Raw genomic sequence first — 18,654 nt, 5'->3', positions numbered from 1 at the left:
AAGTAGCTAATAATAATTTTCTAGTACTTTTATTCAGTATATCCGGGACAGAAAGACTAACTTCAAGTAGCTGGGCTTGTCTCGGTGTTCCAGTGTTATACTTGAATAAGTCTTCAAGAGAAAGGGAGAAGGTTGGAAGTAAGAACTATACAAGAACTTTTAAGAAAGGGTATATATTTCTATTTAATATCTTTTACTTCTATTTAGTTCTATTCAATATTTTATAGTTCTACTTAATATCTTATACTTCTATTTAGGTCTATTCAATATTTCATAGTTCTATTTAACATCTTTTTGTAAGGGTGGAGGTTGGGAGTTTAATTAGTAGAAATATTAGGGTGACTATATTTCAATTCATTTCTACTTTAAGAAATTTAAAGGTAACTGCCTTCCTATAACTGGCTATAGACAGTGAAAGGCAGTAGAAGCTGAGACATTGTGGATGTTAGCACTCAGCTTCATACCCTAATATGATTGATGATTTTTTTTTTAAAAGATTTTTCATGACGGCTAACTAGATTGACATTGGTGTTTGGATATCATCTGGGTGCAATTACAACATTATCCTTTATGATAATAAGTTGATAACCAGGACTAATAACGGTATTGCGATATTCAATTCATTATTATTTTATTTTGCTGATTTAATTGCCTATAAACAATTAATGTAATCAGTAGTTTGTAAGCTATTTATTTATTTATTTGTGTATACACATATATATATATATACACACTTGTATAACAGCAATCAAAACATATAAAAATATTCAAAATCATCATGCAAAATGCAAAAATAAAAATAAATTAGCATTTAGCATAATAAATAATACTAAATTAGCTCCATCTGGCATTTACCACCTTACTTTGCACTGCAATCATGTGCAATATACTTCCAAGGTGTTTAACACATGCTGCTAGCCTGTACTATTTTCGCCACACCAATCACTATAGATCACACATATAGTCAGTACTCACACAGTCTCTGCAGTCAACAATGGTTATATCTCATGTAAATAACATCTTGTATCACTGCTTTTTCAAAACTGCAGTAATTATATATTTGTGCTAGTAGTAGATGAGATTCAAATATTTTTATATTGAATAAAACACTATTTTTTAAAATTCTGGTTTACTGCCAGTAAATGTGGTAATACAGAAAACATGCCACTGTTAATGTTATATCAATTAATATGGCATAAACACTTAGCTAATAATCCATAATTTAATAGTATATAAGTTTTAAGTTCTTAATTCTATAAGGAAATATTTTTAAAAATTCTGAACTTCCCCTAGTGTTACATACGTAGCACATTTTCTCTAGGCCTTTTTTCTTCCCTATTTTATCCACCACCCCTTCAAAAGGTACAAAATTAAATGTAAAGTGCTCCCTATAATATCATCATTGCTCAGACAAATCATAATTTTTATAGCCTTCAATTTTGTTTGGTTACAGAGCTATGAAATAGAAAATCACACTCCTCCTGCCACATCCTCTCTTTCAGGCTTTGTTAATAGTTCTCTCTTACGTTTAATTATATATCACCTATAACCAATATAAAGTTAAGGTTTTTATCTATCAAATGATGTATTGTACAATATTCTGTTCTGAACAGATAAGCGCCAATTTCACTCAGAGTACAAATGTCATTCCAATAAGAAAGTTAACGACTAGCTTGGATGAATTTGTAATGGCTCTTGTCCCATAGTTAGAAAGCGAGAAAAATTTGTAGAGTTAGGGGAAATTATTTACTTTTGCATGTTATTGCATGTTTATGTTCTTTGGTGCATTATTTAATTAAATAAAAATTATTTAGTGCATTACTACCATTAGTATAAAAAAAATAGCAAGAAAAAAAGAAGACAGGGTAAGTAGTACATTTCTTGTTTTTCATGTTAATTCTATATCTTACTATAAAAGTACCTAAAATGTAAAAATAGGGATCTTTTTAGGTTAGTTAAGATTAGATTAGGTCAAATAAATAATAATAATAATAATATAATAACAAATATTTCATGAGGCACACACGTGAGCAGCTCGTAGCAGCTTGTGGGTAATATAATTTGATAGTATAATGTGAGCTGCACGTTCCTCAAATGATTTACAACTTATAATGGCACAGATAGTAGTTAGACACAGTTCAATGGACAATAAAACAATAAAATTTAATTCTAATAAGATGCATACTGTTATGAGCTTAAAGCTACTTAAGATAAACGAGTGATGTTTCATGTTACAATTTGAAAACATTCTAGAAAAAAAAAAAAGGGTAATTTAGACATATTTCGATTTTTTTTTGGTGGTTACAAGGTCATTCAAATTGACCAATCCTGTTTAGAGATAGGATATAGAAAATAACAGATAAAATATAACGTTTTACTGAAAACAAACGTTTGAAATGTATTTAGAAGGTTTCAGGGATTACACAAAGGAAATTTGAGATTTTTGAGATGAAGAAAAGTATTTTTAATCTAAACATGAAAATCACTTTTCACATGGACTACTCAAAACAAATACTCAATACATTTATGGACAAATCTATTTTAGTTTATTAAAAATACTTCATTAAAAAATATGAATTTTTTGTATGTTAAAGACTTATAATGTTAACTGAATGACTGCCATATTTTGTACACTATATTGGATGTTAGAAGTATTAAATATATATAGACTTTAACGACTATAAAGAGGTCACATGGTCAGTCAAATTGACTGAGCCTGTGTTGAGAGAGCTAAATAAATTACCTTAGCCATGAATGAAACATCTTTGTGATACTTTTCTTTATTGTGTTTTATAAATGCTTCTATAAAAATCAATTTTCAAGTTATTTGAAATTTTTCTCCAATTTTGCCATCTCATACATTAACTTTTGCTTCTGACCGAGAATGTCTTCTTTCTGGTCCTTTCTCTTCCTCTTTTTAACCTCCACTGGATCCTATTTGGAGTTCTGTTCAAGGTAAGCATCATATTTCTGTTTGGCTTTCCTGCAGGACAGTTTGAAAGGATTATACATTTTCATATTTGGTCCATAAAAATAGACCTTGCCACCAATCCTTTAGTGGAAAAATTATCATTCACAGTGTACTTGTTCACAGAGAAGCCTCACTCAACAGAGGCCTGTCCAAGTGAAAAGTACAGAAGCATTTTGACTGTCAACCACAGGTTGTAAAATGAAGCACTGGCAGCAAGATGAACCTAAAGGAAGTTATCCACCCTGACTACTAGATGATATTCCTTGAACATAGGGTAGTTTTCCTTTAGAACAGTGACTAACAACTCTTGGTACTGCCAGCAGATTTTATTGCTTCTTCACTCTGCCACATTCAAGCAAAATCTTCAACATTCTTCTAAGATATTTCTTGGCAATTTTGATATCTCTCACCATTAATATTGGATCTAAAAAATCAAGATTTCTTACAATATCATATTTTTACAGGCATTTTTACCTGCCACTTTACCACAATTTTCATCATCATTGTTCTAGACTGCATACAAAATTCCATTACATCCCTGACCCTTACTTGTTTCTTCCTACTAAGCTCACTGAGTGTTCCACTCATTTCTAAATAACCACATCCAAAGCATTTCTGATAGATTGTAAACATAACAAACACAGATCTACAAAACCTTTCACCACACATTCATATACCTGGTTGGTTGCAGTTTGCAGATTTTTTTATTTGCCAAGTGTACTTTGTGCAAAGAAGGTGAACACAAATAAAAATGGAAATGTAACAGGTGTGCACTGGCTGAATAAAAACTACAGTAAAAATGGGAACTTACCTTTGTGAGTATAGTTCACTATTTGCAAACAGTATGCAAATTCGAAACAAATCTTGAATACGTACACAGAGTACAATCAAATGAACTTGAACATATTCAAATCCTCAAAAATGATTCAAATCAGTGTGACCAAATGGGAAAGGCTAAAAATTACAAGTTACATGCTTCACAAATAAATGCTAAGGAAAATACATTGAGGAAGATTTTTATGCAAAAATGACTACTTTTTCTTTAAAAAATCAAACTAATATAATTTAATAACTGTATTATTAGTTATAGGTTGACAAAGTAAAAACTAATTAAAAAACACTTGAAAAATTTAGTTATTACCATATTAAAATGTGGTCATTGTGTTTAAACATGCTGAAAAATGTAGATGTGTACATTATGTGAGGCTTTCTATCTATTAATTAACATTACATCTTCCGCCAGATGTGTTTTGATGGTCAGCAGGACTTTTCTTCTGATCTCACCTAGCATAATGTGATGTTTTTAGCAAGTACAGTAATACATACTGTATTTTTTGTTTTTTCATAGCAAAGCCATGCTAGGTTATCTACTATCCACCATGGGGAATTGAACCCCAGATATTAGCATTGTAACTATATGTAGACTTACAGCAGTCTGAACTGGGGACACGTACTGTATTTCAGCTAGTCTTTGAAGTTAGCTTTCTCCTTTTAGAAAGTTAATGGCTTAGATTTTTAGAAATAGCAAATGAAATAATATGGGAAGTAATAGCAATTAAAATAAATCATAATAAAGTGAAATAACAGTTACAGTGTAGAGCATGTTAAAAAGCAAATATCAAACAAACAATTCTGAATCCTGAATTAGTAGTATTGTTAATATGGTATGTTCCAAATGTGTAAAACAATTGTTTGTATCTTCATGTAGTATAATATGCAAAATGTCTTTAATAATTACCTATATTAGCTACTGTGTGTCTATATATATCCTAAACTGTTATAAATTGAAAAAAAAATTCTCTTCTCTTTAATATTCTTATTGTGCATAGAACTACATGTAATAAATGATACAGAAGCTTTATAAACACCTTCTTTGCACATTATATATGTACACAAATTCAAATGAAGAAACTGTCACTTTGATAACCAGCAATATATTACTGAGGGCTTTAACATTTATAGTATTATATACTATATGCAATTATTAAAGTATATTTTTCAATGAAAATTTCAACATGACATCATGATGTAGTATACTATATAACTTTCCTGTTGCACTTCTCTTACCATCTTTCAGTATCAGAAAAGAAATTCACTAACCTGAGCAATTTCAAAAAGTAAACTTAAGGACCTTATTGGCAAATGACTATTGTTTGTAAGCATGTTAATGAGAATTTGGTCCTTGTACTGGATGTGAGATGTCATGCATTTTTAACAGTATGACCTAAATTGTGAAATAGCATTTTTATGTGTTGTGTGAAGTTACTTTCAGTGTCTTTACTATAACTACTGTATGTTCAAAAATGATCAGATTATTATAATACGAAACTGACAATAAAGAGAAAGTTTTAAAAATATATCAGTACAATGTGTAGATTTGTTTTTCATAAAAAAAAAGTTTACAATAATGGTAAAAACTAAGTACTAACCAAGCTTTAACTTGTTCTACAGTAGCAATAATTTCAGTTACAATGGAAACACAAAAAATACGCTCATAAATATTATTCTTATGATAGTTTTTTTTGGAATCTGAATATTTAAAATATTATAAATATTTTTTCATGGTTTGATTTTAAAAGTTAAGTATGGAATCTAACATATTCATGACTAATTAGTTAGAATCTAAAATATATTCTGCTACTTATTGAGTATTACTATTTTTATTTATTAAAAAGAAAAATATATTAATGTCCAAAGTTTGTTGTTTCTAACTGCTTGATCCTTATTGAAATCTCGTTGAGAAAGAAAAGATTACACGCAATAGTTCGCGAGTACATATATATGCATTAATTTTCTCTCAAACACAATTTCTTAATGCCTGAGACTTTCAAATGGGATCGTGTATATGTGAACATGTACCATTCATCCTCAAAATACATGAACCTACATACCCGTATGTTTATGTTCAGTATTTATTCGCTGATTCTTAAAATCTGTTGTTCTACAAAAATTTGTGAATAATAGGAACTTAATTCCCACTGGTACTGCATGTATCAGCCACAACATTACGCATGAATGGTTGTCTATTAACCTGATATTAATTGGCAGCACTTGTTCCTTCATTCTGTGCAAATAGAGTACACTTTTTCCTTCTTTATTCAAGTTGATGTTTACTGCATGGAGTACAAGGAACAAAATTATGAATTCACCCAATGTTATGAATTTATCTTTGCTAGGCCTAAGTCTTGTAATGATTTATACCTAAATTACAGAACCTCTTAAGTACCTAAGTAAAAATTAGCCATTTCAAACCCTGAATTCACTAGATTATTGTCCAACACATTTTAAGAACTTCCAAGTCCCATACAAATTACACAGATGTTATCTACTGTTTTAATATATCTGAAATCTAAATTACATACAACAAATATAACAGCATATTTATTAAACGAATTTTATGTTTTTCATGAAAATGCTTCTAAAACAAATTATGCTGTCTTAAAGAGTGATACATCACATCCATACAGTTTTCTCTTGAATAAATACTACATAGTTTTGAAAGTATGCAAAACACATTTTGAAAATAGTGCAAGATATGTTATAAATTGTGATGAAAAGTACATTTATAGTTTTTATTTAAAATATATATGTTAAGTGCATGGATACATCAATCTTGTCAAGTTTGACACCTAGTGCATCATCGCACACCAAGGCCATGAACTCTACTTCCTAGCCACAATTGCCAATCTACCAGCACCAGAAACAACAGCAACTATGAGCTGTCAAAATGATACCCCCAGAAACGTTATCCAGTCAACAATCTTCTGCTCCTCCTGGTGGAAATTGCTGCAGAGCTCAGGCAATTATTTCCCACAACTGCATTCACCAATGTATGCCGATTAACTAAAGTAGGTATAGTAATCAAGACCAGTGCCCCTTGGGAATATGAAAAATTACTCAAACCATAGAATGGTAATGTTTTTCAAAGAGCCAAACTGAACATTCATGTTCCTGGTGATTACAAAGGACCCAAGCCCATTAATATTGTGATTGGAAGGGTGCCATTTGATATTGAGCCTGAGGAAGTTCTTCAAGGTTTCGTAGCCTCAAAAAACAAATGAGTTAAGTCAACAAGAACAGGCCATAAAACCCCCTTAGTCAAGATTACAGTAGTCTCTGACAAAAAAGCAGCTGATCTAATCAAGAGTGAAATCAACCTATGGTATGTTCACCACTCTGTTGAAGCAGCTAAGTCTAAGCAGCTCCCTCTTCTACAATGACAGAAATTCGGCCATACCAGAGCAGTATGTACTTCCTGTACAAGATATGTCTGTTGTGGAGAACAACACTCCATAGCTGATTGCCCATGCCAGAGACAAGAAGCCACATGCACAAACTGTGGAGGACCACATGCTGCCAGCTACAGAGAATGCCTGAAGTACCAGCAAGTACTAAAGGTAGCCCGGACCACCAGAAATCCCACTGACAGAATACCAACATCCATGCATTCTCAAGTTCGCCACCAACTTTTCCTCGACCATAAAGCACCCACTAACCCTCAACATAGTCAGCTTGTACCTGGATCCAACCAGCATCAAGAAGCAACACATGACAGGACCTATGCTGAATGGACCAGAAGGAATATCCAGTTAAACACCTCTCTAGACAGCATTGCCGCCTTCAATGCTGACCTCCTAATATGCATAGGAAGTCAGCACATTTTAAGAACTTCCAAGTCCTATAAAAATTACACAGATGTTATCTACTGTTTTAATATATCTGAAATCTAAATTACATACGTTCTATTGGCTGTGGTTTCGCTAGATAGTAGATAGGGACAGTGGGAATCTCATTAATCCATTCATGCGCGTCACTAATTAGATGACGAGGCATTTGGCTACCTTAAGAGAGTCATAGTTACATAGTTTGATGCTTGTTACGCTGCTTTCTTCTATTTCAATGCCGACGTTGGAACCACCAAATGACTGAACAGAGAGACAGCAAAGACCTGACCCCAGGAAAAGGTAAAAATGTTCATATTTTTACAGGTAAATATTGAAGGTGGTTTAAATACAAAAAAATATATACAACCTTAGCATTAAATTAAATTCTGATGTTATTGTAATAAATGAAACACTTCTAAGTAACTTTAGCCTCCTTAATTCTAAGACAATTTCAATACGCAAAGCGGAAGATACATGTGGCATAATGTTACTACATAAAAAAGATTTAAAAATATCCTTTCCTAATGTTAACATCAATAGTACTAATGAATATATATATTATGTTATATACACCCATCAAATCATGCAGTATATGTCTCACCTTCTAAATAACCTGACAACTCTTTATTGCAAAATATTATAGACAAAAATACTCACATGATAATCCTAGGAGACCTTAACTCCAGACATAAAGACTTCAATTGCCACACAAATAACACAAACAGAAACATCCAACATACCCTAGTTGAAAATAATAGTCTAATGGTAATTAATGATGCAAATGCAACAAACACTTTTCATAATGGCTCGCAAGATATATTAGATCTCGCAATAATCACGTGCACACTTATTCCACATGCATATAACTTCCAAGTACAAGAAAACATAGGTAGTGACTATGACCCTATATCCTTTGACTTAAATATTAACCCAAACAAAATTAACTCAACATCTCTTCCGAAAGTATATGATTACACTAAAGCTGATTGGATCATCTTAAACCAGAACATAGAATTCCTGCTTCCTAGCCTTAAAAACTCAGCTACAGAAATAGATAGTTACGCATCTGACATCACATATGCATTATCACAGGCACTGTAAAACACTGTACCAACATGTAAAAGAGTAATAATCGCTGGAAGCTTACTCCACAAATACATAAACTAATCTTGAAAAGAAGGCACGTAAGCCTGGAAATAAAAAAAATCATAAAGGATCAACAGAACAAAAATTGGCAACAGTTCTGTGAATCAATCGACAATAACAAGCAAACCTTATCCTTTTCTGGCAGAAATTCAACTAAACTTGCAATGAATCTGCCTCCAGAATCCATCATACCATTAAATATAATAATAACACTGCATTAACAGACAAAGAAAAAAGCAATCTGTTTAGTGATTACTGCAAAACTGTTTTTACTACACCAAATACAGCCACCTTCAACAAAGAACACAACCTCAAAGTCAATGCTCATATCAAAGATAACAACTATACATTTAAACCCAAATTTCCTGTTATTCTAGACCCTAACAACACATCTAAAGATGTCAGTATTACCAGACTGATATCATTAGCCAAAATTAAGTCACTATTAAAAAGTTCAAAAACTCATCCCCCGGCAAAGACGGAATAAGGAATTTAGTATGAAAGAACGCATCTAAATTACAACTTAAACACCTTTGTACCTTGTACAATCTACGGTTAAGTACAAGATACTTTCCTACTTCCTGGAAATCAGCAATTATAAGTATCATCTCCAAAAAAGGCAGGAATCTTAGTAACCCAGCAAATTACAGGCCATTAAGTCTTTTAAACTGTGTAGAGAAGTTATTAGAAAAGATAATCACAACCAGATTATTGTGTCATCTTGAATTAAACAAATTGTTAATGGATATACAAAATGTGTCTAGAAAAAATGTCAAACAGCTGACAACCTAGTCACACTAATGGAAGCTGTACACTGTGGCTTTAATAGGAATAATGCAACAACAGCCACTTTTCTCGATGTCAAAAAAATATCTGTGTTTGGAACAATGGCCTACGATACAAGCTCTCTCAACTCAAAATAACAATACCCCTTATATGACGGATTTCTAACAAGCAGAACAGCTAAAGTCAGAATCAACAATAAACTATTCAGAGCCTTTAACTTACAGGCAGGAGTAATGCAAGGCTCTGCTTTAAGCCCCTTACTTTACATAATCTTTGTAAATGATATAAACTTCCCCGATCTCACTCAAACCTTTGCATTGCTATATGCTAACAACATGGCCATATGGAGCACGTCATAGACCTCACACAGCAGTCAAGAGAGTTCAACTTTTAACTAGACCACATAAACAAGTGGTGCAACACTTGGCAAGTAATACTTAATACAAGCCATACCATTCAGCAAGGTCCTTAAAGGAAACAGGAAAAAGTAAACCAAGTCAAGTTCACTCTTTATGATATGCAAATCAAATTTACCAATTCAATAAAATTTTTAGGCATAACCTTTAACAACAGACTTACATAGAACACTCACATTTGTGAATTTTTTAAGAAAACAAGATAAGAAATAAATTAACTAAAGAAAATAGGTGTCTAGGTCAAAGGTTGTGATGACTAAACCCTTTTACTAATCTATAAAATGTACATCTGACCAGTTACAGAATATTGAAATGCCATTACATGCAACATGTCTAACAACTTGTATAAATCACTAGAAGTACTGAAGCTAAAAGCTATCAGAATTGCATAATGTCTCTCTGTTTACACGCCAGGAACAAATCTTCACAACACTAGTAAAATGAAAATGCCCGGAGAAAGATTCACCGATCTAGCCACCACATATTACAAAAAATCACAATTCCCTTTTTTAGCAAAATTTTGAACTTAGCTGAAACACCTGAAATGTGGAACAAACACATGTCCCCCTACAACACAATAAAAGCACTTAACAACACATACCAACCACCATGAGCATTTACTCCCCCCCCTTTATGTTTCCAACCATGCATGGAGAAGGATTATATGTTTAACTCTTTGATATATTGTGTTCAAACTGTATTCAAATTGCTTTAATTTTAGTTGTTGTAATTCTTTAATTAGCTGGATATTGTTCTGTTTAACTTGTCATAATCTGTATTTGTAATGTTTATCTGTTCACTTGCAATTCTGTTTGTCAACTATGTATAGTTATGTAACTGTCTAATTGTAGTTGATAAAAGTTTCTGCCTTGGCCCTTTTTTGGGCAGAGTGTGAGGCCCTCCTAGTGGGTTGGATGTATCTGCTGCGTGTATCAGCCAAATTATAGTGTGCTCTACAGGTCGCTTCGCGTCTTGAAGCCGACAAGTAAACTACTGAACAAACTTTTCCAGTCTAGTCTCCATAGCTTTTCTGGTTCCGCTTGTGATGGCAATTCAGAAAAATCTATTCCCAGACACCTTAAGAATAACTCTGATTAAATCCAATACTGACATAAAATCAATCAATCAAGAATGGAGCAAAGAGAAATCTACATCTTTGACAACCACTGGTTCTAAACCAAAATACTTATCATGACAACAATGCCTATTTTGTAATTTTTCACAAAGTAAATTAGAATTGTCAAAAGTTATATTGCTGTAAACTGCTTAACAATATTCAGGCAACAGGCATACTGGATGACATGCCTGGTCAAAAGAGAATTGGGAAACTGATTACTGCTACCTTATACTGCATCTGTGAATTGGAAAACCTAACTTGTTCTGTGGAAATGGACCCCTCGATTGTAATTAATGTAATCTGAATCACAATTCATGTTGTTAACTAGAGTATACACCAATATACAGATAGAACAATGTATCGCCAGCACTAGGGATAAAAGTCAAATGCTTCTATTATTTCAGCTGATTACTAACATCTATAATTCTGCTATAGTAGTGCCAGTTTTGATATCACAAGAAATATCATGAAAAACCAAATATAACAAGGATTATTCACACATGATTTATCACAATCCAAAAAACGTTTTGTGATATTTAAAAGCACAATTTCTTTATTGAGAACTTGGAAGACAGGTGTATACCCAAAGGTATGGTCGTATATGCAAAATCAACTATATACACATATAAGACGTTTCAAGTAGTTTCTCACATAAATATCTGCCATTGTTAATCACAAAGCTCAAACTAAGTGCTCATATAAAAAAGGATTGCAAAGTCCTCTTAGTGGTTGGAGATGGCTTGAATGGGTAATGAAGAAAAACTTTAATATAAGTTTAACATAACAGCAAATGTACAATGTTTCGACAAGGTTTTGTCATCATCAGGTACGTGATGACATGGTCTTGGACCTGTCTGGAATGGGTTAAAATGCTATGTCACATTAGGCCTTAGTGTCAGTGTAGTTGTTAGTGTAGTTAATATATGCAAAACAATAAATGTTTTTTAAACATTACTTTGACTTAGCTTTTCTGCTTTCTTAATCATATATTCACTTATCCCCCCACCCCCAAAATTTCTTAACCAGGTCCTGGATTTATTTAGATGTGAACAGAGATTTCGGAAGACAGTAAAACGTTGGTATGTAAAGCTACATTAAAATTATCAGACATGAAAGATTTAGTCAAAAGGTTACTAGTATCATCAGAAATAATATATCAAAAAAATTTTCAGTGCTCACCTTATACAGGTATAAAGTAGTTTATACTCAGTTTTGTACAAATGCAAAATACTATTTTAAGTATGGGATCTAAATTATGCAATAAAACATATGAGAGATATTTAGTACTGTGTATGATAAATTACTAGTTTCAATGTATAAATAAAATATTAAGAAACACACAATCTGTTTCTTTAGTTTAAACATTACTATGTCATTTATATCATTACACATAAAAAGATAAATTCAATTGGGAATGAAGCTAAAAGCAGTCTTTTTCTCATAACAGCTTCAACAACAAATACTTTGTTCATTTAAATTTTGGTCAAATTGTACACTTAGAGTTTTTCATTTGAAAAATGTTGCTTACCACTGGCTCTTTCCCCATCATATATTCAAAGAGAATATTTCTTAAGTACTGAAAAGAAAGGAAATACAAATAAATCTAAATAATTATTAAACATTCATGCTACATACAGTTTGATATGATGATCTAAAAATTACAAAAAACAAAAATGTATCGCACTATATAACATATTTGTTTGTTTCTTAATCAATTTTGCAATTCCAGCATTATCAGAAAAACTAGGAAAAAATTCATTACTTTCTCAAGATATTAATTTTATTTTCCAGCCTCATCTCTATAAAATTATAATCTGTCTTATCTGCATTACTGTATGCACAAAATTACATTATACTCATTGTAAGACAATTATGATTACTGAGTTAATTGAATTTTAAAACCGATCTGATAATCACTTTTGTTGAAAATTAAGTTACAAAGTATAACAGTTTCAGAGAAGTGAAAAGCAGCAGAAATTTTAAACAGAACTATCATATACCCTAAGAACAATTTCATGATAAACTAACACCCAACAAAGTGAATTATGACATAATCAATTAATATGAAAAGTAAACATAATATACAGATAAAAGTGTTAAGTTTGTAGGTTTACCCAATTGAATTTGGCCCTATCAAAGCAATGCAACAATCAAAATTTTCTAAGAGCTGGTGGCCACCAGGTTTGAGGCATATTAAGATGTAAAGGCCTTAAACATCACCCATTTAAGAAAACAGAAAAAAAAAGGCTCAAATTAATTTCACCTCAGTGAATCTTTACTATTCATCTTGAGCAAGTTCTTCTTCTTTATACATGTCTAGTGTCGATTTTAGCAGCAAATAGTCTACACTAGTTTGATCTTTCAAAAAGTTTAACCTTACAGATCACTTTGATCTTTATGTGCAGCTGGAGGTGTAATAAGATTATTCTGAGTCCCATTAAAACACTGGCTTTCAAGCCATTATGGACTTCAGGCCAAAGTGCTCAAGAACTTTACTTGAATCAAGTTTTACAATAATAAACAAAAAATAGCATGATCTTTGTATGCATTAATCTTGAATTGTGTGTTTAATATGACTCTGATGATATAAAAGAAGGAATATTAGAGTTCTGACTTCTGTATTGCTTTGGGCATTCATCTTGATTTTTATAAAGTACAACAGGTCCTAACGAGAAGTTCACGTAGCCTAATCTTACTTTAATACAAAAACTCCATATTTTTTTAACATTCAGTATTTAACTGAGTATCAGAAAAAATATAAACCATTACTCTCCGAAAAATATTTTTTACACTGAGAAATTTCTTAACTCTCATATAAAAAGTTTGAGTAGGTATCTAAGCTGTAATTGTGGATGTAATCCAACTATAGTTTTAACGTACATATGGCTGCAACTTCATGTATAGGGATAAAATTAAAGATTATTGAACAGAGTACACCCACAAAATTAGTTGTATGAGTAAATAAATTTGTTTAACCCTTTCGCCCCAAGTAGGTTAAAGTGAACATGTCACGATGTTTTGGAGGATTATTTTCAAAATTTTATTAAATAACATTTTTATTACTTTCATCAATGAAATTGGCATTAAAATGTACTTTATAATTTAAATTTTGATGTTATATATGTTTTAATTTCTTAATTTAAAAGGAAATGTAAAGAAAAAAATGTTAAATATCAATTTTATGTGTCACATAACATGTCCAGTTGTCTTATTGTTCAGTTGCCATTTTATTATGCCCACCATACAACATTTATTAGTAGCTAACGAATTAGAAACTCAAATTTGAAATATAGACAAGCTAAATATAAAATAAGAACCTCCCTCCTCTATGATTTGCTTAGATAGCAATATTTTTAGCGAGTCTACTAGAGTGGCTCCTCCCACTGCATCAATCTTTTGAAAGCTCTTATCTAGTCCCACCTACTACTAATTAGCTACTGCTTATAACCAATAAAAAGAACATTTTCACCCCTACATAACTTTGATAGTTGTTTATAAATAGCTTGAAGGAGAAAATAATAATTTTGCCAAAACCATTTAGTCATTGCTCTGAACAGGAATGTGATTTTTTTAAACCCACATATAGTTTATTTAGAGACCCAACTAAATTACAGGAGTTTTGAGTGTATTAGTACAGTAATTTGATAACTTTTTGGTCTTCCAAAATTCATATTTGAAGCCTAAAAAAATTAGTATCTCTACTCCCTCCACCCAGAAGAATAAACGAGGCTTATAATGGTTGGAGACGGCTGAATGGGTAATGAAGAAAAACTTTAATATAAGTTTAACATAACAGCAAATGTACAACGTTTCGACAAGGTTTTGTTATCATCAGGTACCCATTTTCCTTCAATATTTTAAAATTATTTTGTACTCTAGGAGTCCAAGATCCTAAAATTTCAAATTTCTTCAAACTTTGGAAGGCATTCAAAATCAAGTAACGTAAGTACACAGTGCAATTGAAAATTACTATAGAGATGAAAATGATGAATACCTGGCTTCAGCTAAAGAAGTATACGATTTTTCAGCTCTCAACAGAACTTGTTATTCTTTTAAACCCTTCCAAACTGATAACATATTATTTTAACAGACAAAATTTATTATGATAGTTTTAGATAATAGTTGAAATCATAAACTGAAGACTATAGATAAAGAATAGAAAACCAAACAGATTAATGAAGACAACAAATGTATAATGAGCCATTTAATACCCTATCATAAAGTTAATGTTTTGATGAATAATACTTTGATATGTTGCTGCTTAACCAGTAAACAGTTATACTTGAAGAAGGAATTAGTTATTCTATTTCCTTCATTGGCTTTAATAACTCATTACATTTTGTACAGGTGTATGTGTTACAATGCTAGATATCATTTTCTTCTGGAGCAGGACATTTTGCAAGGCTCTCATATGAAAATCAATTTCAGGCTTTCAGTATGATCTTGCATCACTTTTATACATTCTTTTGGCTTACATAAACTGACTTTTATGACACAGTCACAGTTTATGTTTCTTTTTTTGCAATTTTTTAATATAAAATTTACACCAAAAATGAAGATAAGATGTCCTCCAAGCTCCCCCCAACTAATGGGCTGGATCTGTCATTTAATTTGATGATTTCACAATAAATATTTTTGCTTTTTGAAATGATATCTTAATGTACATAGAACCTACCCTAACTTTGTTTTATTACGCATATAAAAATCATTAGTTTGATATCTAATGTTCTTCTTGTGTTTATGAATGTACATGTAAAGATTGTGAGTGTTGTAAAACATTGCAATCCTTTGCTGAAATTAGTTTAACTTTTTCTGTATTGTACCTTTATTAAATTATGGCAATCATATTTATGTCTGCTTTAAATGTGCCATTTTGTTAAAGTGGTAAAATAATTATTGAATATTAGAGAACTAAATTTGGTTTATATTTGAAAATTCTTCACTCTTTACAATGAACACTAATAATAAACTATCAAACAAGAACAATAATACTTTTCAATAGTAAGATGAAACGTTAAGCAAATTTTTAAAAAAATTCACTTTTAGTACAAAAATTATATTTTGTTATATAATTAACTGGATATAAATGCCATGCTTGATAAAAATATATACAAAGTAATAAAACAATTAAAATCATAATACATCTAATAAAAATGAAAACAATTCATTTGGTTAATGTTAGTTATTCACTCTTTGAGATTATCTGATAATGAGAAATAGTCACTTTTTATTTCATGAAGTCCTGCAATGAGCCAATTTTTTAAAAACAACTATGATAATAAATTATTTTCATTAATTCCTGGTTAATAACATAAGATATACCTCCTATGTATATGTAGAATGTTGACAAATACTATTTAGAAGACAACAGCTTCTCCCCCCTGCCTGTTGGCTCAGCAGTAAAGTTAAAATATTACATCACCAAAATGCAGATTCATTTCCAGAGAGCCCATTGTTTAACTTTATGCTTAACAACAATCAAATAAGATGACAACAACAAAGCTAGCCACATATACATGTACATTGGTTATAAGTTAGCCGAAATGTGAGTGTATGCTCTTTATTACTGAAGGATATCACAGAACTCAAAGCATTGTTCTTTGTGGGTGTGCAAATCCATGTGCACTTGAAGCTTTGCACTCACAATAGAATCAATAAGTGCCTCAGTGCATGATTGGGTGTTTCAACATGCAGACTGCATACACTTCCATGATGCTACTTCTTATCTATATTTTAACACCTATCTCTTAGGTCCCAATCATTATTACCAATAATGACACAGCTAAAAATAATAATTAATGCCAGTTTTAAACAATTCAGTAACCATTCTAAACAAAATTCCTAAAATAAACCATTTTGTGTTATCATTCCTGTTTCGAGAAAATAATAATTCTGTTAAAGAAAAGTAAGAATTTCATTTCAATTTTTATGCAAGAGTCAGAACATTATATTCCCAAGAAATATTTAAAAACCAAGAAGATTAGCCTCATGGCATTTTTACTGTATGATGGCATGATAAAAACATGTACATGCTGCAAGATAATTCTTATTTAAAGTTCTTAATACTGAATGTTCATAATAATAATAGCCATTAAAATCACTGTAAAAAAAAAAGTTTGTATTTACTTACATTTTTATTTCTTTAAAAAAAAAAAAGAGCATCATGTAATCCTCCTTGTTACTTCAGAAAATGAAGGAAATCATATTTCACTCTTGTGTTATGAAAACTTTACAGTAAAATGTCTTTAAAATCAGTTTGTCTACTGTTACTACAGAAATTAAAAAAAAAGAAAAAAAGTGACAATAACAATTTTGAACAATGATGTAAATTACCCAGAGCATATTGCACTGATTACAATGAGAACAATACCTCAATGGTCACTTTACACAAAATCTTCTAAACAAACTCTTGCATGCATGCATGGCATTAGACTCAGTTAAAAATATTTAACTCTGTCCTCTTCTCCTAAAATTATAAGTTCTTTGTTCTTTTATTCTAGTGTAATATTATTCATACCTCATATTCTGTAGGTTCAGGTAGATTTAATGAAGTCTGAGATATGTTGTTTCCAGTTGATGAGGAAGGTCTATATGTCATCAGCTGACTCAGTTCAACAACTTTATTCCTTAATGAAATGAGTATGAAACTGAATGTCAATAATTCATAAAAAAAATGTCAACATTTAGAATAACATTTTTCAGCACTTTCACACATTGTATACAAATGTCTTCACATCTATTGTTTTTCATAGTTTTTGAAAAATAGTACATGTAATCTTTTGTTTTTTGCAATAACTATATTAGATAATATTCTACCTCAATAATTCATGACCTTGGAACATCACATATGTGCTTAACATGTATGCATTTTCCACTTAGAACTCACATAGGAGAGAAGATTGTTGTGTAACCATATCAGTGAAAGATAGTGAAATGCTTAGCTTACATATAACAGATGTTGCTATGCACATGAATACAATTACACATTATAATTAACAGTATCACATGCCTGCAATGGTTTTAGTGTCTTGAAATTCTTACATGTTCTACAGTAATTCCTGTATGCTGAATCTGAAAATGATATCCATTTTTCTCCATCACATACAGATTTTTCACAAAACGTCACATGTACTTTTACATAAGTGAATCATTTTCAGCAAAATTGAGTCACATTTTGTTATGCTTAAAATGTTGAAACCACTGGCTATAGATTTCTCTAGACCAACTGCAACGTGACAGTCTTATTGAACAAAAATATAAAATAGAAATTTCTTATCCGAACTTTCAATCTGCTATAATACCTGTTGCTCATGGACCTGATGTACCTGTACCTACTCCACAGGAAACTCTTGATACAGTTTCATCTGACTCTGAATCTGATGTCAATAGAAATGATGATAGGGATTGTTTTGAACCTGAAATGTCTGGAAAGGTTTCAACAAAACAACAGGGAAATGGAGAGGAGTTATAAGGAAAGGTTGAACATCAGCAGATGCAATAAATAAAAGAAAGACTACAACACGTAGTTTTGAGACTAAAGGACATAGATTTCAC

General features: G+C 31.3%; 1 protein-coding gene across 1 annotated transcript in view; it reads right to left on the bottom strand.

The window, feature by feature from the left end:
- Positions 1–18,654, bottom strand: part of LOC106478617 (golgin subfamily A member 4-like) — a 239,261-nt gene that overhangs the window by 35,653 nt on the left and 184,954 nt on the right. The window contains exons 20-21 of the mRNA XM_022382242.1: positions 17,618–17,726; positions 12,629–12,676 (exon numbers count right to left, since the gene is read on the bottom strand). Coding sequence (XP_022237950.1) covers positions 12,629–12,676; positions 17,618–17,726 — 157 coding nt within the window. The remainder of the gene's footprint in view (positions 1–12,628; positions 12,677–17,617; positions 17,727–18,654) is intronic.

Source organism: Limulus polyphemus, unplaced genomic scaffold (genome assembly GCF_000517525.1).
Source record: "Limulus polyphemus unplaced genomic scaffold, Limulus_polyphemus-2.1.2 Scaffold233, whole genome shotgun sequence".
NCBI classification, from domain to species: Eukaryota; Metazoa; Arthropoda; class Merostomata; order Xiphosura; family Limulidae; genus Limulus; species Limulus polyphemus.
The sequence above is the reverse complement of the archived record's forward strand: the minus strand, read 5'-3'. Positions and strand labels throughout refer to the sequence as shown.